This window comes from Cotesia glomerata, linkage group LG9 (genome assembly GCF_020080835.1).
Source record: "Cotesia glomerata isolate CgM1 linkage group LG9, MPM_Cglom_v2.3, whole genome shotgun sequence".
NCBI lineage: Eukaryota > Metazoa > Arthropoda > Insecta > Hymenoptera > Braconidae > Cotesia > Cotesia glomerata.
In genome coordinates this window covers 9,974,146-9,995,365 of record NC_058166.1, presented here as the reverse complement: position 1 = coordinate 9,995,365, position 21,220 = coordinate 9,974,146, and the positions used below count along the sequence as shown (strand labels likewise).

Genomic DNA, 21,220 nt, shown 5'->3' with positions numbered 1-21,220 from the left:
AAACACTATCGTATATACGATTCTTTATCTTGAAAAATGTCTATTTTTTCTTATCCAGCTTTGCTATTGTACAGAGGTACTATATGGAACAGCCATCCTTTCTATACAATATACCCTATAATCCGCTGTTAATCCGCGATATCCGGAAGACTGTGCAAGTATGCCTGGGTCATATTCCCGAGTACGGCAGACCGATTTTTTCTAGACTTACGACTTCTCTAATCACTAAAACCAATTTTACTTTAATAAGTAGTAATTCTACATGCAAATATTTTATTACTACAATTGTTTTATTTTTTCAATAATAACAGTAGTATTATCATTTATATATATTTTATCATTAATTATTACATACATACATACAATATTAATTAAATTAATAACCCATAAATATCAACACTAACAATTAATAAAATTATATAATATTTTAATTTTCAATTTATCTATCAACTAATTTAATAAAATATCAAGTTTAACAAATGGAGCATCCATTGCCATGATGTTTAGCTTTTCCGCTTTTGGTGATAGCAAAACCAGGACAACATTGGTCGGACCTGATTAATAATTGCGAATTGTCGAGAGATTCATTGCTTTCCATTGCAGGGCAAAATGCGTTCATGAGGACGTTGATATCGTTACAAGGCGTCGCTTCTCCTGAAAATTCTGTGTCGGGGGATTTGGTGTCTATTGTGCTGCTTAATCCCGATTTATTGCTGATATTGCTGTTGCTTTTCGATTCTGTTCTACCGTGTACACCTGCTGATTGTTCTCTGATTGGAAGACTGTCTCGGTGAAGACGAAAATGTTCCTCGGTATCGTTCAGTAAAGAGCCGAAGACGTTTAAGGGATTGCAAACTGCTGTAGAAGTTGATGATACTTCACTGACTGATTTGGAACGGAGTTCTGTGGGGTAAGATTAAAAATTTGGTGTTAAATTATATTCAAAAAATTGAAACAAATTTCTATGATAATTTATGAACCATAACTTAAATGAAACCAGTTAAAATTTTTACATTTATTAATTACATATAATGCAATAATAAAAATTTATTTGTCTTTTATAACTTTTCGTATAATATTATGATCATAATAATAATAATAATAATAATAATAATAATAATAATAATAATAATAATAATAATAATAATTATTATTATTATTATTATTATGTTATTAAATGTTATTAAATGCTCAGGGGGGTTGTCCCCGGAGTCCGATTCTCCGAGGGCCCAGCCTGAGCTCCATCCATTACTGCTGGACCACTCCGCACAACAAGGCGGTTAGTGATCACAGCAGGCCAAAGTCATTTTCCTAAGTAGACGGAGGGAACCTAGTATGACAGCCTTCTGCATCCTGACCGCCAAGAATTCAGCTTTTGATGAGCACGCTGGACTCTGGCAAGTGAGGATACAAAAGACTGTTTCATCCCTCCGAGGACGCCAACAATCAGGACGACGAGCTTGACACGGTAACCTGGGTAAAGTTTGCCAATTTCAAACAGGAGATCCTGATATATCTGTCTTTTGTGCTCTTCTTTGGCTGAGATGTTGTATTCAGCCGGGGCCGAGAACTCAATGACATAAATGTCACGAGTAGCCTTGTCGAAGAGCACAATATCAGGTTTGTTGTGATCTATCCGCCGAGTTGTTGCAAACGGCATGTTCCAATAAATTTTGCAACTGTCATTCTCAACAACCTGGGGAATATCTCCTGGCAGATAAGGCAGCACCGGTGTCACGTCAATACCGTAGCGGTGACGAAGATAGTAGTACAGTACTCTCAGGGCAGCATTGTGACGCTGGATGTATGCACCTCTCGCCAGCACAGGACATGCTGACAAAATGTGCATAAGCGTCTCCGGATGTTGTTTACACGCCCTGCAGGTCGTGTCCGGGAGCTGCACCTGGAGCACCTTGCTATGGTACTCTAGAGTGTTAATGACACCATCTTGGCAAGCAAATATGAACCCTTCAGTCTCGGACATCAGGCCAGCTGACTTTAAGAAGGAAAACGTCAGCTGGGTGGACAAGCCATGATCACGCACGTGTTTGAAGAACACGCTGTGCATAGACTTGTCCATCAGTTTGCCTAGGAGTAGTTTTTCCTCGGCGTTCCTGATGGCGCTCTTGAATTTCTCCTTTCGGAGTTCCATAAGAGCGTTTATTTCTCCAAGACCAAGGGTTCTTGCCGCATATATTGCTGCCTTATATAAGAACGACCCCTTATGCGCATTCTCATGTTTATGAACAATTTGCATAAGAAAGTCATCCTCATCTGCAGTGAAATTGACAACTTCGTGTGTTAAACCCAGGACTAAACGATCGTGAAGCCGCTCCAAGCTGTGCAAACCTCTCCCACCGATCGACCGGGAGAGGTATAATCTGGCGACTGATGAATTGGGGTGCATGCTCCGGTTCATGTTGATAGTCTTACGGGTTCTGATGTCGAGATCTCGCAGATCCTTTCGGGCCCATTTTAAGACACCGAAAGAGTATAGTAAGACTGGGACAGTGAGCGTGTTAGTAGCGGAGACTTTATTTTTGCCGGAAAGTTCGGAGGACCAAATTTTCCGGAGTCTCCTAACATACTCGCTACGGAGAGTTGCTTGGACTTCGGAGGCCGCATGCATGCGGTGCTCTTCCATTCCTAGATATCTATACAACTCTCCGGCGTCTAATTGTCTTAAAACGCTCCCATCTACCAACTCGACATCATCACCCGTAACAGAGCACTTACCCCTCGCCAGATGTACGACCGCACACTTGTCCAACCCAAAAGACATTCCGACATCCCGCGTGTACTCTGCTACGATGTTAAGGGCCGCCTGTAGATGATCTTCATCAGCACTATACAGCTTCAGGTCATCCATATAAAGCAGATGGGTAATCGAGTATTTTCGATCACCCGGAGGCCCCACAGAGTACCCACGAGTTTTACGGAGAGCAACAGATATAGGCAGCAGTGAGATGCAAAACAGCAGAGGGCTCAAGGAATCACCTTGGAAGACCCCTCGTTTGTACTCTACAACTCCGGTTATGTGCAATGCGTTTCCACTTCCAATGTGAAAACGCGTTCGCCAGAGCTGCATTGTACGCCGAATGCATTCCACTATTTCAGGATTGACCCCCAGGCATTTGAGGAGATATAAAATCAACTCATGAGAAGTTGAGTCAAATGCCTTGCGATAGTCGATCCAGGCCATTGACAGGTTGCGTTGATAGTAGATCGCATCTTGTGTGACACATCGATCAACTATCAAGTTCTCTTTGCAACCTGACAGGCCTCTTTTGCTGCCACGCTGTTCATATATCTGTTGCCATACAGGTTCTATCTCATGCAAAAATACGGTTGTTTAAAATTTTTGTAAAAATTTTATAAACCGCATTCAAGCAGGTGATAGGCCTGTAATTCTTTGGGTCAGACAAGTCACCTTTTTTTGGTATCAGTACGGTTCGCCCTTCCACGAGCCAGTCTGGAATCGGTTCGTCAGCTCTAATGTACGATGTAAATATACGGGCCAGATGGAGGTGGGTAGAAGTAAACTTCTTCCACCAAAAGACATTTATGCCATCTGGTCCCGGGGCAGCCCAATTTTGCTGCCATTTAGAGCTGAACGAACTTCATTCACACTGACTGCAGGGCTCTCTTCATCAGCATTCTGTCTACGGTGTTCCCGACAGAATGCTTTAAAGTCGTGCAGAGCTGGAGTATTGGCGTTCACGTTTGGTTGATCTCCATACAACTCAGTCCAAAAGCTTCCACCCGCTCAGGTGTTGGATAATTCCCGGTAACATCGGTCTTTGGTGTCAGAAAGCGTGAAGGGCTGGATCGAAACAACGAGTTGTCGACCAACCGCTTCAGCCTTTTCTCTAGTGACTTTTTGGCAGTCACTAAAGCCCGCAATTTATTGAGAGACTCTTCCTTGATGACAAGAAGAGTACTCTTATTCAATGTGTGATGACGCCACCGAAGTTCAGCAGCAATGCGCCGAATTCGGGGCGTGTATGCTCTTTGAGTTGTTTCAAACTCAATCACACACTGAATGCGGGAGACCTGTTTCCGGGATCTGTCAATTTTGAGTCCAAGTTGTGAGATGCGCTGTCTCAACCTTGCCTCGATCGAGAGACAATTTCTCTCTCTCGGAAAAGCCGAAACTGCTGCACCATACACAACCTGGCTCACAGTGAGCAGGGTGGAATCCTCCAGGATGTTTGCACGGAGATCTTCATTTACCGCTTCTAGCTGTTGTTGGGAGTAAGTTATCTTTTTAGATATACTTACTTGCCGTCCTATAAAGGGATTGTTGTCATCCAAGGAGGAACGGCGTCGCTCTTGGTGTAATTGCGCCGGAAAGGAAAGTCTATTAGACTGCCTTCTATCCGGCACAAGCGATCTTCTATTACGCCGAAGATAAGCGGCATAATTACGCAGGTGTTTAGGCGTAAAATGCTCTAGCTCCGGATGCATATCACTCCAAAGAGTGTGCATCCGGGCCATATAACCGCTCACCCCCGGCTCGCTACGTTGGTAGCACACCAAGAGGTCGACTCGTAGTTCCTCCGTCCACTTAAAGAAAGTCCTTAAAGCGCCAGGGTCGTCATCGTTCATCATTATTATTATTATTATTATTATTATTATTATTATATCACAAGTTTAATCACATAGTTTTCTGAATTTTTTTTTTGTAGTTACTCGAACTATGCATTAGTTGAAGTTACTATGGGTAAATAGTTATAAGAACTATATTTTAATAAATATTTTTCTGTTATCGTGTTAAACAAAAAAATGTTAGGTGACTGAAAAATTGTTGAGAACGATGTCTCAGATAGATTAACGGGAAAAGCCTTTGGTGCGTAATCAAAAAATCCGGATCGATTCCGGGTCCGGGCTGTCCGAATTATTTTTCTGTTTTCTGAGTTAAAGTGAATCAAGATGACTTTTGAGCCCATAACTAAAAATAGTTTAAGTAACTATTGAGGTTCAATATAATGAATAATTTTAGGTATAAAGACTTCAATTAAATAATATCACGGAAAAAAGACTCTGTCGAAATTACAGAAAAAACTGTCAAATTTACAGATTTACCGCTGTCAACCCGAAAATGTCAATTTTACAAAGTTAAAAATGTTATTTTTACATTGTGAAAACTGTCAATCTAAAACTGTTAATTTTACAGTTTTTCAATGTAATAATGACATTAAAAAAATGTGAAATTCACTTAAAAAAAAAAAAAGTGAAATTTATGTTAAAACAATAATTGAACTTGTTATTTGTGAGTAAGAATTTCACATTTCGTAAAATGTAAACAATAAACAAAAAAAAGATTCTAAAAATTGAAGTTTTAACTGAAAAAATTAGGAAAACGGTTGACCCTGAAGGCCATCCCTGCAACTTCCCGCTAATTCCATACTTAGGCGCTTAAAATTGCACCAATGACGTTTTTGAGCTCTTGGAGCTCAAAAATACAATTTATGGGTTATTTTGAGCTCTCCGAGCTCAAAGAGATTACTTCCCTATGCTTTGAAGCTCTTCGAGCTCAAAAGTCTGATAGAGATTTGATAAGACACTATTTTTTGAATTTTTAAACCGCAATAACTTTTGAATGAATAAACCAATTTTCACGCGGTTGGCAGCATTCGGAGTTATTCCGAAAAAACACTTTTTTCGGTTTTCTTTCGTTCACGATATTTCTCGAACGAATCAACCGATTTTGACCGGACTGGTAGCGATCGACGTGGTTTTTTGAGGTTAAGAGCTGATTAGTTTTTGGAATTGAACCTTTAAGCCGTTTAAAAGTTATTCCAAAAAAACCACATTTGAAAAAAATTTTTTTTTCAGTTTTTTTAAGATTTCTCAAAATTTATTGATCTGAATTAGTCCAAATAGTTTTTAAAATCTAAGTTCGGTCAAGCCCTTTCGAATGGCACCAACCGCGATGAAATCGGTCAAGCCGTTCAAAAGTTATAAGCGGTTCACATACTTTCACACACACACACACACACACACACACACACACACACACACACACACACCGTGACAACCTCGCGGGAGTAGTCAGGGAAGCTTCCTATGACCTTCAAACGTCGAGATCTGATGAAAACTCGATTTTTGCAAAACGGGGTGAAAACAATAACTTCCCGATTTTTGAAAATCTTCGATTTTCTTAGCGGGAAGTTAAAAATTAGGTCACATAAAATAATTGTTCAAATCTGCAAACCATAGAAAGTAAAAAGCATAAAGATGCATATAATAACCAGCTATAACTGGTAGAGCCTTTGGCGCGTAACCAAACGATCCGGGTTCGAGTCCCGGTCTGGGCTGTCCAAATTATTTTTTCGGTTACCGAAAATTCCTACTGAGTAAGGTCCCCCCCTCCCCCTTCATCCTTTATTTCCCCAGTTCCCAAATTTGTCGTTAATGACAAATTTAACTATAAGTTACAGCTATAAATTATGGCTATAACTATAATAATGAATATTAGATTTATCTATATTGTTAAGAGAATAAGCAAAATTCTGTGGCCAGTGTATTTATATGATAAAATGGGTTTTATGATTAAATTTGGTATCGTTGGAAAAGTCTTGACCTGGAGTTGGGCCTTTTCATGGTTTCATATCATTATCACCAATAGTCAATTTATGATGATAAGTCCTTAGGCTGCATTCAAAAGTGCTCTCTATCCCTAGATACATAATTAAGAAATGACCTTGTATCTTGTGAACTATTGACAGTTTTAAAGATATAAACTCATACCGATGTTACACTCATCAAGACGTTTCATTTGAGTAGCCACATCAATTTTTCATATATTTTGTATATTTATATATATTATATATATGTATATATGAAAAATATATCAAAATGCATGTGGGTACTCAAACGAAAGCTCTTGATGAGTGCAACATCGGGATGAGCTTACATCTTTAAAAATGTCAGTAATTAAGAATTGAGCTTGTATCTTGTGAATTATTAACATTTTTAAAAATCTAAGCTCATCCCGACATTACACTCATCGAGACCTTTCATTTGAGTACCCACATCAATTTTCCATATATTTTATATATTTATACAGAGTGTCCCAGAAGTAACATCGGGAAGAGCTTATATATTAAAAAATGACAATAATTAAGAACTGATATTGATATCTTGCCAAGTAATGATATTTTTAAAGATATAAGCTCATCCCGATATTATACTCATCAAAACCTTTCATTTAAGTATCCACATCAATTTTTCATATATTTATATATATTATATATATGTATATATGAAAAATATATCAAAATGCATGTGGTTACTCAAATGAAAGCTTTTGATGAGCGTAACATCGGGATGAGCATACACACTGACAAAAAAAGTACTACTCTTGAGAAAATTTCCTTGTCACAAGAATATATATTCTTGATAATTTTCAAGAATATATTTTCTTGTCTCAAGAATTGATCGAACTAATCAAAGTATTTATTGTTTAATTCAAGTGAACACATTCATTTGTTAACAAATCGAAATTAATGCCAACATATTATTATCATGATAGATATTGATATTTTTTGTCAAAAAACCAAAATTCATCTTAAACGACTTTTTTCTGGATAAAAATTTCTTTTTTCTCAGTGCATCTTTAAAAATATCAATAATTAAGAAATGACCTTGTATCTTGTGAACTATTGACATTTTTAAAGATGTAAGCTTTTTTTCAAATTTTTTGGTTTTAATTTAATTTTTTTTTTTGTTTAACTGAGGTCTCTTTTTTTTTGCTTTATTTTGATTTTTTTTCTTTGAGTTCTCGGCGATACTCAAGACTCGTAAGAATCGTGGTTTTCTCTTAATGACGTTTTCTGGGAGGAGAATATCTAGATTTTGATGATAATGGCTTCAAAAAAAAAAAAAATTTTTTTCCATATAATTTTTTGGGGAGAGGGCGGTCGTACCCCAGAAAAAAACTTTTTTTTTATTTTTTGCAAAATTTTGACCGATTTATTTGAAATAGACGGAAAATAAACGAATTTGATGGTGAAAACCTACAGAAACCGTCAAAAACCGTTAGTGGTACCGTCGTGCCCCAGGCTCCCCTAATTAACTTTTTACATATTATTACTGTAAATTTGACAGTTTTTATATGTAAATCTAACATCGTATGATTATGTTATTTTCACATATTATTTCTGTAAATTTGACAGTTTTTCTTTGTAAATCTAACAAAATCTAACCATGTCAATTTAACATTCCCATATCTGTCATTTCCACAGATTATTTTTTTCCGTGATTGATGATGCTATTTGACTAGATTTTATTAATTTTGAGAACGCTGTTTTTCTCTCAGTGTACGAGACTGTCAAAAATTATAAATTATGAATAAAAAAAACGTTGGCTTAATGATTTTTCGACATTTTTAATCGTAACATACAGTTTGGGCACTTATGAAATAACTTTTAAAAATAATATTACTATGAGAAGATCAATTACCTATAATTTAATAAAAAATGTTACAAAACAAAAAACTCGACATTAAAAAATTGATTATCACCAAAACATATATAAAATTTTGAAAAAGTACAAATCAACATCAATAACTTTTTTGATGGTACTAAATATAACTATAGAAATCCATTTAATAATAAAGATAGGCCTAACACAAAATTTCCTTTATTCTCTTAATTATATAGATCAGTATTTTACAAATATCAAGATCGACAAGTCCAAAATAAAATAAATAAATGAACAAATTTTATCTAACGTGAAATTCTAATCTATTTATAAGTACTCCGAAAATTTATCATAATAAATAAACTATTTTACAAAAGCATATGAAAACTTAAAAAAGTCCAAATTCAGGTCAAGGCCTTTCAAATTATACTAAATTTAACTAAAATAACCATTTAATCATATAAATAATCTGAGCCAAAATTTTACTTATTCTCTCAATTATATAGATGATACAGATAACTATTCATAAAAAATACTGTAGTCGATTTTTTGATGCAATCTAATGAATAACAATAATAATTACCTAAAGTATTAGAGCTCTTGGTAGGAGTATTAGCTTCTGAACGACGCGCAACATCTTGAAACGTAATTGGCGAGTAAATGCGCCTCTCATCAGAAATAATTCCCGTAGATCCAAAAGGAGTGGGAGATGATATTCTTGAGCCAGGAGATTTCGCAGACATATCTCCATGCGAATGGCTGTCTGCTAATTTGTTAGGAGATACGCAGCCCGCATTACCTCCAGTACTTGAAGAAATCAGGGCGCGTTTCTCAGAAACGCGGTTCATCCAAATCGGCGGCTCTTGAATTATTATGTTTTTTGTTACGTTGGAGCGCAGGGGGCGTTTTTCCAGCCAGTATGTTTTCATTGAACCTATTGAATAGAATTTAACAGAAGAATTATTAAATAAATTGTAAATTGTAAATTATAAATATTAGTTACCTTTTCCCTTGACCTGTATTTCACCACGCTCCTTGACCTTATAGGAGGGCGACAGTAACTCTTTAGTCGATTCTGATATATGAATTTGCATGGCCTCACTTGTGGCCTCCATACGCGCGGCAGTATTTACAGAGTCGCCAAACAGGCAGTATCGCGGCATTTTTAGACCAACTATTCCTGCTACTACTGCACCACTATGGATACCCACCCGGATTTGCAAATGGTCACCTTAAAAATAACTCTTATTAAAATTAAATTGTATTAAGGCACATTTTTACGAAAATTTTTCTTGTTTTGTTTTGAACAAATTCAAGTATTGACTTTTATATTCAAAAGGAATGAAGCTTTATTCTAACAAGACTTTCCAATGGTTCATATAATCTTAACTTGTGTATAAATAAATTATACAAAATCAATAACCCGAATATTTTTTTCATTTAGCTTTAAATTGTAAAACAAAAAAAAATGTCAGCGTTTGAAGTATAAAAGTTATTGATTCAAAAAATGTATAAAATAGTCCAAAATTATCTTGGATGAAATTGATTTTACGCAGCATTAGAAAGTGCTCTACAATTGATACATTTTTTGTCTCCCCTCTGCAACTTATTATTATTGTTATACTCTTGTTAGCAAACAGACGCCAACATAATTTGTGTACTATCAAACAGATAATTCCTAGGAGATTAATTCTTAAATTTTAAAAATATATTTAGTGTAATTATTCTGGTTAAAAATTTAAATTTTAACAAAAAAATTATAAATACTGATTAAATTTATTGAATTGAAATTATTGAATTCTATAGTTTTTAATTAATATTTTATGTTTTCATCAATATAATTAACTGAAAAAATGATCAGTGAAGAATATAACGCTAAAATAATATTTAATCTTTCAGTATTTCTTCAGTTTATATTGGCAATAAGGGAAACGACGTACATAGGTGGCGCACGGTAAGCGCGCGTAATTCGAAATACAATAGATTGTATGAGTTGGTAAAGTTTCTTACACAAGCATTAGAGTGCTCTCAATCGAAAAAATTTCTTTTCCTTCTGCCTACAACTATTGTAATTGTTATACTCTTGTTAGTACACGGAGACCACATAATTTATGTACCATCGAATAGATAACTTAATCAAGATTAACTCTCCAATTTTCGAAAATTTATTCAGTATAGTAGAGACGATAAAATCATTTAAACAAATAAAAACTTTTTTTTCCAAGAAATAGAAAAATGGTTGCAGTTTGGAAACACGATATCTTTACAAAAAATTCATGATCTACGTCATTTTCCTTTTAATTGAAAGGATGTCTATTAATAGACTCGTTGTATCCCTATCAGGATTTTGTATTACAAACGTCTATCTAGCTCAGTATTGTTTAATTATAATTAATGAAAAACTAAACTAATATATTCCTTGTTATTCATAAAATTTATATGGTAAGTTCTGTTTCTAATGCGCATCCACATTCTGATACCAGCTGGAGCTGAGTCAAGTAAGGGAAATACCGCGAAAGTTTGAAATTTAAATTACTCCAATAATCAACAATCATAAATTTCCTTCTTTCCCACTTTACTCTATAAATTACCAATACAATATATTTTCTCTTAAAAATTCAATGAGCATTATGAATCGTGCACTTTTGAGATTTTCAAACTTATTTTAATTTAATATTCAATTACCAGTAGAACGATCTTTTAAATCAGTAATAGCTTCAACCATGTCTAAAGCCATATCACAAACACGATCAGCATGATCTGTTTCTTTAGAGGGCGCTCCAGAAACAACCATGTAAGCATCTCCAATCGTTTCTACCTAAAACAATCAACAATGGGCAATAAAAAAAAAATGATTGTCCTTTATGTTATTATAATCATTTATAAAACCTTATAGACACGATTGCGTTCCGTGAGAGTGTCAAAAAGTGAATACATCCCATTCAGCATTGATACAACTTCCATAGGTGTTAATCTGCTACAAATTGCTGTAAAAGTTACTACATCAGAGAATAAAATCGAAACATTGTCAAACATCTGCAAGAATAATTATTAAATGTTAAATATTGGTATAAAATTGATTGATTAATTGTCACTTAAAATCGATAATAACTCACCTCACAAGTATCGATAGGATTTTCTCCATTTCGCAACCTATCAGCAACCTGTTTCGGTATCATTTGATAAAGAAGTTCATCAGTACGACGCATTTCTTCATCAAGCTTACGCATCGATTCTTCCAACTTTTTGCTCTTTAATTGTTCTTGATCCAACGCCAGTTTTAGCTCTACAGATTGTTGAGTACCAGCTAGCATCAAATCTCGGCTAAAATCATGCATCGACAGATCGTTGATGTACAATCCAGTTGCAATTAGTGCGTTAAGATCCGGCATTACTGGAGTACCAAGGTACATCATCATCCGCCAATTATCCATGTAAATCATTTGTCCCTTTAATCTCAACGTTTTGTCGTCTGATAAATTTTCCTCATCGTCACTAAGAAGTAACGCGTGTTTCTTTCGATCTGACGGTCGCTCTGTTAAAACTGGCTCGACTGATACTAATTCGAATATATTATTCGTTCTATGTAATATCTGAAACAATTTACACCGATTTTAATTACAGTTCGATACCAGCAGTCAATAAAGCCTAATTAAGAGATATTTTATGAATTCATTTTTTTTTTAATTTAAAAATCATATTTCTTCATAGATTTTTTTTCATTTTATTTCAATTAATGACAAATAAAAAATTAATCAATGTAGGAGAGGGTGGGGAAAGACGGCCCCCTTAAGTCGGTTATTTCTTTTTGGGGTTTTTAACCATCAAATTCGTTTATTTTCTGTATATTTTGAATAAAACAGTCGAAATTTTTCAGAAAATCGAAAAAAAAAATTTTTTTCTGAAGCACGATAGCCCCCTCACCAACAAAACATATAACAAAATTTTTTTTTTTTACTGAAGCCATTATCATCAAAATCTAGAGATTCTCCTCCCAGAAAACGTCGTCGAGGCAAAACCACGATTCTTACTAGTCTTGGATATCGCCAAGAACTCAAAGAAAAAAAAATCAAAATGAAGCAAAAAAAAAAAAAGGAATTCAGTTAACAAAAAAAAAAAATAATAATAAAATCAAAACTAAAAAACTTGAAAAAAAAAATGTTTAAAATATAAAAATGATGATTGCCATTGTCTTTATTGCAATTGACTTTACTCAGAATCTACGGAGTCATGGATTCAGCGTAAAAATTGCAATAAATAGTCTCATGATTCTTGCGCAGGTATCAACGAAAATTATTCCGACGAATATGTTTCGGAAATTTAGTTCAAAATTTATTATCACTTTAAAAAACAATTTAATATCTAATAGAGGTGTAACACTTCGGCTTGGATCATTCAAATAATTTGTAATTATAATTTGTATTAAAATTTAACTATTGCTACATCAAAATCTTAAAAAATCACCCTCTAAAAAATAAGGAATTAGACCAATTGCTTAGACCGTCGTTATTAAATTATCTCGATGTGGTAATTATAAAAGATTATAAATTTTTCAGTTTACTAGTCATGTAGATATAGTACAAGATGGTTTTATATAGTCATTACTGTATTTTGTTAAGAAAAAGTGTACAGGACAGTTTCCACTGCTATACATTGAAATAAATATCTAGTCTAATCCATTATACCCCACATATCACATATTGGCCTAAAATATCATAAAAACATCATAGAGGTCATAACTTGACGGAAAAGGAAAAAAAAAATTTTACCTAATTTGTGAGAGGGGCCGTCATACCCCACTCTCCCCTAATGTTTCTTCGATACATTTATCTGATCAACAAAAATTTTATTAATTAAAAAATTTTAAAAACGAAAGTGATCTTATGTTGAGTTATTCAAGAAAATTTTCCTACAAATTTTAGTTTTCAAGCTTGTAATTGTCAAAAACATTTTTTACGAAACTTGATGGTTTGATGTATATTCAAAAAACCATGCAATTATAAAATTTCAAGTATCAAAGTAGAAGAAAATTTTTCTCCATGAGATATCTTCGAACCTCTTCAATGAAATAATTGTTACTTTCTATTCATTTTTTTTTTGTTTATAAATTTATGTGCCCGTCGGTTATCAAATTAAAATTATTGTTGTAAAAAAAAAGTATCTGTAGATAATAAGGCCCTTTATTAAATAATATTTTTAATGAAAAGAAAACTATCAATAAATGTTGATGTTAAAAACTATTTAAGGACATTTTCTATCAAATATAATCGAAAAATAGTTATTTTTACTACAAATAAAAACAAAATTAAACATTTAAAGTGTAGTAGGGTAATGAAGTCTATGCTTTTTGCACACTAACTACACAGTAATAGTTATTTTCGATACGTATGAGCAATGGTAGGTATTTTGGTAAGCTTGAAGTGACGTCACGAGGCTGAGATTATGAGTGCATTCTCAACAAAACCGAGTACGTTGTTATCGGTCGAGCGAAGCGAGACCAGATAAAACGTACGAGGTTTTGTTGAGAATGTATTTATAATCTCAGACGAGTGTTATCACTTCAAGTTTATTATCAAAATACCAACCTTTGCGGATTCGTATCGAACAAAATTTTTTGTAAAAGCAACGGTGAAACTCGGATTTGAGAGGATGCAAATAAAATGTTATTCATTTATGAACTGTCACACGTAAATAAATGACAAACTAAAATATTAGTAAAATTGTTTACAAGAATCGATTTGTTGCCAAGATTTTTTTTTTCGATTCATACTCTCCCTGGTGGATGATTGTAGAAATAAACGAAACTAAATATCCTATAGTACTTTTTAGCATCCATGCGAGAATGTAGAGACAGATTGAGAGAGAGATGTCACTTATCCTTACGTGTGCATGAAAAGTAGACTCAACTATAGATGACCAGATATCATTCATTTTACCCCTCCTAACTATAGCTCGAAAATCCAAGTTTCGCGGTTGGTATTACAAAAAAAATTTTTCTTCATTGTGTAAAGTGTAAAAATGTTTGTGTAGAATTTAACATTTTAGTGTGTAGAATTTAACATTTTAGTATGTTGATTCAACAAAATAGAGTGTTGATTCAATACAGATTGTGTAAAAAAAAGTCATCAACACAAATTTTTGTGTTAAATTTGACGAAAAATTTTTTACTGTGTAAAATCATTAAACTATACTTAATATACATGGTATTTGAAATTAACAATCATGTTATTGATTTAAAAATAATACTTTAACCATAGATTTTAAATACTAAAAATGCTTAAACTATTTAATTATGCTAAAAAATATGTAAAAATTTTCCGACTGTAGTAAAATGAGATCTAATTGTAAGTTTTTTTAAATACGCATTTTTATTTTTGTTTATGGTAAAACCATTATTGTTTATATTTTTAACAAAATATACTCGAATAATGTTTGACATAAAAATCTTTTAATTAAATTGGATATTTTGTATTTTATCACTAATATTCTTCAGACCTTATTACCCACCTAAGCACTAAATAACTCCAATTAAAAAGTATTGAAAATAACGAAATTTGAATTATTTTTGATACTTCTGAATACTTTCAATATTTTTTAATTTCTTGTGGAGAGTTAACATTGTCAATCGTTTTGAATTTTTATTTTCTAATCAGGGAAGTCTTAAAATCCAATAAAATCTATCAATCACTGATACTCACCGATTGAAACTTGAAAGCAATCAACGGTCTCACTAAATCAAACCAATGTGTGATTTTCTTCCCAACCAAATCTGGTAAAATTACCATCAGAGAATTACCGATGCTCTTAACAATCATGTCATATCTGAAGTAACAAATCTGAATTTTTAAGTAACAATCCAACATTTTAATCTATTACTAATTAATCTATGACCTAATATCTTACCCAAAAACGATGCAAAATGGGAATATTTCAAACAAAACAGATGCCCCGATCGGTAAATGTTTTTCTTCCCGCGTCATCGCTAGTGACGCTAGCGTAAACGCCCGATTATCGAACGTTAGCTGGAAAGTTACATGTACCGTGTCGAAAAGTACTTCTTCACGCACTAGCTCGATCAGCAGATCCTTGTGGTAAAAATGTCTCGCAACTTCGCGTATTTGGCCCATGGTGTAGTAAACGAAGCCACGTCTTTTGCTTCGGTAATGGAGCGTCAAACCTGTTTAGTTATTAAACATTGAAAATTAAAAATTATTCTTATCTCCAAAATTTAATGTAAATAACTATTTTTACCTTGACGAGTTTCATTTTCGCAAATGAAGGATGGCGCTCGCATACGAGGGTAAGAAAATTTTAGATACTCATGAAGATTATCGAGCCCATTGAGAAAATCACGAACATGTCGGCCCAATACCGACAGAACTCTGTCGTATCCATACTGACCGACGAAACTTACGAAATGTACTCCCATTTGATCGAAGAACTCTTTTTCTGAGATACCAAGTATCTGAAGATGAATTAATGGATTATCATTGATGAGCTAACTTTTTTTTTTTTTTTTTTTTTTTTTTTTTTTTTATTAAGAAGAACTTACCGCAATGGCTTTTTTAGCGAGTCGTGGGATCAAAGTTTCCGGATAGACTTGGTGAACACTAAAACTGGGCTGATCAACAGCCGCCAGTCTTCTTATTTCTTCCCATTTGTCCTCTCCGTATTTTTGCCGAATGAATTCGGACATATTTTCGAGTATTAGTCCATACATTTTCTCGCATTCAATTTTCTGCGCAAAAGATAAATTTAATTTTTCTAATCAATTACTAATAATTATCAATACACTGTAAAAAATTTGCGGAGTGAATGATTTTTAATTGATTTTATACCTCCAGAGTGAAATTCACTCTGAAAAGGATTTTATGTACATAATTAATAAACAAGAGCTCCGTGGAGTGAATTCTTTATTTTTTTTTGTTGAGTAAACATAAAAAAATTATTGTTATTCGTTTAGAAATTACAAAATGAGTATTTAGAAATTCAACCAATTATTATATCATTTATTACTAGTTTGACATATGACAAATATATAACAAATAAATTTTAATATTTAAAAAAAAGTGCATTAAAATTTTATTTTCTATAAATGGCATTTTTTTTATAAATGGGTCATTTCATGTCAAATCGACCAATAGTTGGAATCGACCCCTTTCGATTTGGACAAATTTTGGTCAGAAGTTTTCTTTTATCATATAACGAAGTTCTGCCAAAGGAAAAAAAAATAAAAAATTTTTTTTCAAAAGATATGCAAATTTAAAATTTCGCGATTTTTCCAGTTTTTCAATTTTGTTTTTGTAATATGGACTTTTAAAAAAAACTACGAAGTAAAGCTAACGCGGTCCCGCAGTATCAGATACAAGAGAGGGGAGGGTTTTAGTGAGTAAAAATCTCACACTACCGGCAACCAAATCATCAACATCTAGCCGTAGTCTTATGAAGATTTCCCTCCTCTCGCCAAAAAAAAAAAAAAAAAAAAAATTTTTTAGTAATTTTTCATGTTAAACTTGTTTCAGCTAAATAAAAATCGAAAAATTGAATTGAAATTCATATCCAATCCGTTGAAAAAAAATTCCAGATTTTACTCCTTACGCGTAGTGTTTTATTTCTTCACTCCGATACCTCAAATGATGGAAGTGTAAATTCACTCCGAATTCACTCTTGATTATTTACAGTAAACTTAATAAAAAAGAAAAAAAAAAAAAGAATTATATTAATTTAAAGAACTTTATCTGAAAAAAATAAAGCATAAAAATAAAAAGATTTATTGTGAGCACACTTGTAAGTTCGGTCACGTTTTCTTACTCAACGAATACATTAAACAATAAAACTTGAATCAATTTCTGCAGCGTTCTTCAGGAGCAAGGTCTTTAAATTTAGTTGATCTTATTTGCAAAAATTTAGTTCGCTAAAATAATATGTTAACTTTCTCTTTTAGATACAAACTATCAATTAATAAAATTTAAACTATAGCTATAAATAATAAAAATTGATTAGAAAATTAAATAATAATTATCATTAAACAGAAATAGATCTTACCTCCGAAACTAAAAACAAAATATCCTTTAAATTGAAACAACACGCGAACTTGTCTTCTCACGGTTAGTAAGCACGCACTGATTGTTTTATAATTGTCATCTATTAATAACTCACAACTTTTAAATTTAACTCGGCAGTAATCGGTTTTATATTATTGAATGTGAATTTATAATTAATAATTAATAACTAATGAGTATGACTACGAGGTTTTAAACCCACAAACTTCTCGATACAAGTGCGGTATATTTCGTCTTTCTAAAAATAATAAAAGGCAACTAAACGAACGAGGACCGTAGTGGAGTCACTAAAAAAATATCCTGAAATAAATTTCCAGTGCAACTTATTATTTCTCATAATATTATACTAGAAATTTATATATAAAAATTTTTTTATACTTATTATGCTTAATTTTTTTTTTAGTATTTTTGTTTTCTAATGGCAATGGACTTTTTTGTTTTTTTTTATTCTTCTTTACTACTGAGTTTACTTTTTAGGACTATAATTATTAAAAATTAATAAACGTTTCCTATTCATGACAAAACGTACACCTGCGTCACGATTTACGCACAAGGTCTACGGCGATGACACACATGTAATTGCATTCTGTCATTGTAGTGAGAATTAAATCAAAATTATAAATAATAATAATAATAATAATAAATTTTAAATAAAAAAAATTTATTTACAAACTTTATTAAAACATAACCGTGCAAAACATGATAAAAGTTAATGACTGATAACAATAGTAAAAATTAAAACTATTCCTATTGTGAAGTACAATTATAATTGATAATAAATTTTGGCTGCTTAATAAAATACAGACAAAATACCCAAAAATCAATACCTTAGAAACTAATTATAGCATACAAAATTTAAGGGTGATTTTGAGAACTACTACAAAAAATTAACTGCAAGAATCTGTCATGGTTTTGCACTGATGCCAAAACTGATGCCAAAACTTTTATACACTAGTAACTTAACAGTAATGGAAGAATTTTTGTTAATATTTAATTAAGGAGCTTTATTAACTGTTAATAAATGATTTTTGAATATTATATGATTTAATAATTTTGAATGAGCATTTGTTTATTCCCTTGAAAAAAAATGAGTATAAAAACTCCACTTTAACACTTTTTTATAGTCCTACAATTTCTATTGATAATAAAGTTCTCTAAGAGATATCAAGTAGATTAATAGTTTTCTTTTTAAAATTAATAATAAAACAATACTTGCAATAAATTACAAATTTTTGTTCCCTATTAAAAATTATTAGTGTATCTTTATTATCAAAAATTGTAATATTATTAGTTAAAAAAAAATTTATTAAGTTTTAATAAATGTACTTATCTTCAAAAAAAACTATTTATTAAAAATTGAAAACAATTAGCAATATTTTATTAATGAATAAATTTTTCCTAAATAAATTAATTTATTGACAACTAATAAAGTTTTTTATCCAAGTACAAACTAACTAATTTTTTTCAACAAAAAAAAATTATACATACCTCGAATGTTTAAAAATAGCCAATTATTTGTCTTCAATAAATTATTTTTCCAATCAAAAAAATTTATAAAAAATTCCAGTTTGGTTTACTTTCAACGATTCGCTTCATTTTCTACCTAAAAAAGAAAAAAAAAATTAATTAGCGAAAACTCTTATAATGAAATAATGAAAAAGTAGAAGCAACAAGTACCATAAATTTACAAATTTACGCGCGCATGTGACAGGTGTTTTTAAAAGATGACTAATTGATCATTTGAAATTAATGTTGATAATTTATTAATTTTTGTTGAGTAAAAATTGAAAGTAATTACTTACAAAAGATAAAGCCGGTGATTGGCGATTTTTGAGATTCATATGCTGATTGAATTTATAAATATTAAAGTAAGTAAAGAGCGATCAACACGTTGTACTAAAGTCAGAGATCCTTTAGTTGTACGCCGACGAAAGAAGAGTATATGTGAAGGGAAGATAACGCGCAAGTCTCGATCCACCCTATCAAATGTGTTTAGGTTTTATCGAAAAAAAATACTACACAAACATAAACTCAAGAGGGAGTAACGCACAAAATTGATTTTGTGTAAAAGAAATAATTATAATACTTGGGCTAATTTAACTATTGTTAAAGATACCCGTCACGCATGGATACATGATAATAATAATTATATTATGATGTACAGAATTTATTTATAGACACACATGAATTTATTATTTCACTAGTTATTAATTGAGTTTTATTATTATTTATTTAATAAATGACTTGAATTATAATGACAGATTCATTGTAAATAAACTACATGGAAGAAATAAATAAATTACAGTTTTACTATTGAAATATATATGTATACTTATATGAGAAGCTTGATAAGATTTGGGTAATAATAAAGTTGTAATCTATATACTTGAATTCAATGTCAATATAAGATAATTTTCTTATTTCCTTACAGTTATTTTTCCTCCGAAATTTCGATTATACATATTTAAAATATTTTAATTTAGTATGGAATTATCTATATTTTCATACTTATGATATATTTGACCAATCATGTTACGAATAGTTTGTCTTATTGTGTATATTTTCATATTTTTCATCTAAATTATAAGAGTGGATTTGATACTTAGATTGTTATAATTTACGGAGTTATTTGCAGAGTAAATGCAGAGTATACAATTTTTAATTACTTTAATTCTTCAATAGAAGCATCTTTGAAACTCACTCCAACAAGGATTTTATTTATATTATTGAATAAAAAAAACTCCGTGGCGAAAATTCTTTATTTTATTCATGGAATAAAAAAAAAAAATTATTTTTATTCATTTAAAAACTGCAAAATGTGTATTCAGAGATTTAAAAAATTAATATATACCCTTTATTCCTGGTTTGACATCACAAACAAATTCGTAAGTTTAAAAAAAATAGATCAAAATTTGTTTTTTTATTCATTTTTAAGTTATTTATTTTATATAATTAAATGTAGTAATATTTATAATTTATTATGTTTTACTTTTTACGTTCAAATTTATCAACAAAACTTGAAAAAAAAAATAATTTTTATAAAAATTTGATTCAATTTTCCAAAGTCAAATTTTTTGAAAAATATAATTAATATTTACAAACTTTAATTTGAAATAAATTGTTTGAAGTATTTGTCAGTAATTGGTCATATGTCATATGAAACTCGTTTCAACTAAATAAAAATTAATTTTAGTGTAAAAACTCCGTACGTGGATGTTTTTTTCATTAAAATTCATATTCACTCCATTGAAAAAAAATTTTCAAATTTTCTCCATACGCGTAATGTTTTATTTCTTCATTCCGTAACTTCGAATGATGAAAGTGTCGATTCCCTCCAACTTCACATTCGATTATTTACTGTGTAATATTTAGTATTTAAATAGCAATTTGATGAAAATATCTATATCTATGAAGCAATTTGATGAAAAATATCTATTTCGTTCTGTGTTACAATTGCCCCTGCACTGTGTTACAATTGCAACCCATGCGCGCCGCCATCTTGGTCCCTGACTTTAGTTAAATAAATTAATTTTTTAATAAGTTAACATTGACTTTTTACTAATTATCTAAGTCAGTCACATAAAAGATACTATCAACTAACTTTCTGACAGTTTTTAAGTTTAGTATCTTAAAAAAAACAAATTGAATAAAGAAAATAAAAATTTTTGTTACAATTGCAGCACCTCTCCCCTACTACCTTAACGTAGTGGTCACACTTCTTAAAAATAACG

At 31.6% G+C, this 21,220-nt stretch overlaps 1 protein-coding gene across 6 annotated transcripts; it reads right to left on the bottom strand.

Moving 5' to 3' along the window:
* Positions 1-407: 407 nt before the first annotated feature.
* Positions 408-19,575, bottom strand: LOC123271835 (soluble guanylate cyclase 88E). Of its 6 annotated transcripts, XM_044738319.1 has the most exons (13): positions 19,292-19,575; positions 19,167-19,217; positions 18,978-19,092; positions 15,980-16,165; positions 15,679-15,892; positions 15,331-15,604; positions 15,126-15,249; positions 11,544-12,020; positions 11,317-11,463; positions 11,113-11,245; positions 9,431-9,658; positions 9,011-9,361; positions 408-903 (listed from the first exon to the last, which is right to left on the bottom strand). In XM_044738319.1, exons 4-13 carry the CDS (start codon positions 16,145-16,147, stop codon positions 473-475), a joined length of 2,547 nt encoding a protein of 848 aa, XP_044594254.1. In that variant the 5' UTR covers positions 16,148-16,165; positions 18,978-19,092; positions 19,167-19,217; positions 19,292-19,575; the 3' UTR covers positions 408-472. The 6 variants fall into 6 exon arrangements, with proteins under 6 accessions (XP_044594254.1, XP_044594253.1, XP_044594252.1 ...); XM_044738318.1 differs by lacking the exon at positions 19,167-19,217 and having other exon boundaries at positions 18,978-19,088; positions 19,288-19,575; XM_044738317.1 differs by lacking the exon at positions 19,167-19,217.
* Positions 19,576-21,220: the final 1,645 nt, after the last annotated feature.

What these genes read in the sequence shown, in the direction of transcription:
- LOC123271835 (XM_044738318.1), bottom strand. Translation starts at nt 16,147, where the DNA reads ATGTATGGACTAATACTCGAAAATATGTCCGAATTCATTCGGCAAAAA. An exon ending in CCATTTTGCATCGTTTTTGG is followed by an intron (nt 15,250 to 15,330) that starts GTAAGATATTAG and finishes TTGTTACTTCAG; the next exon opens with ATATGACATGATTGTTAAGA. An exon ending in CAAGAGCTCTAATACTTTAG is followed by an intron (nt 904 to 9,010) that starts GTAATTATTATT and finishes CTTACCCCACAG; the next exon opens with AACTCCGTTCCAAATCAGTC.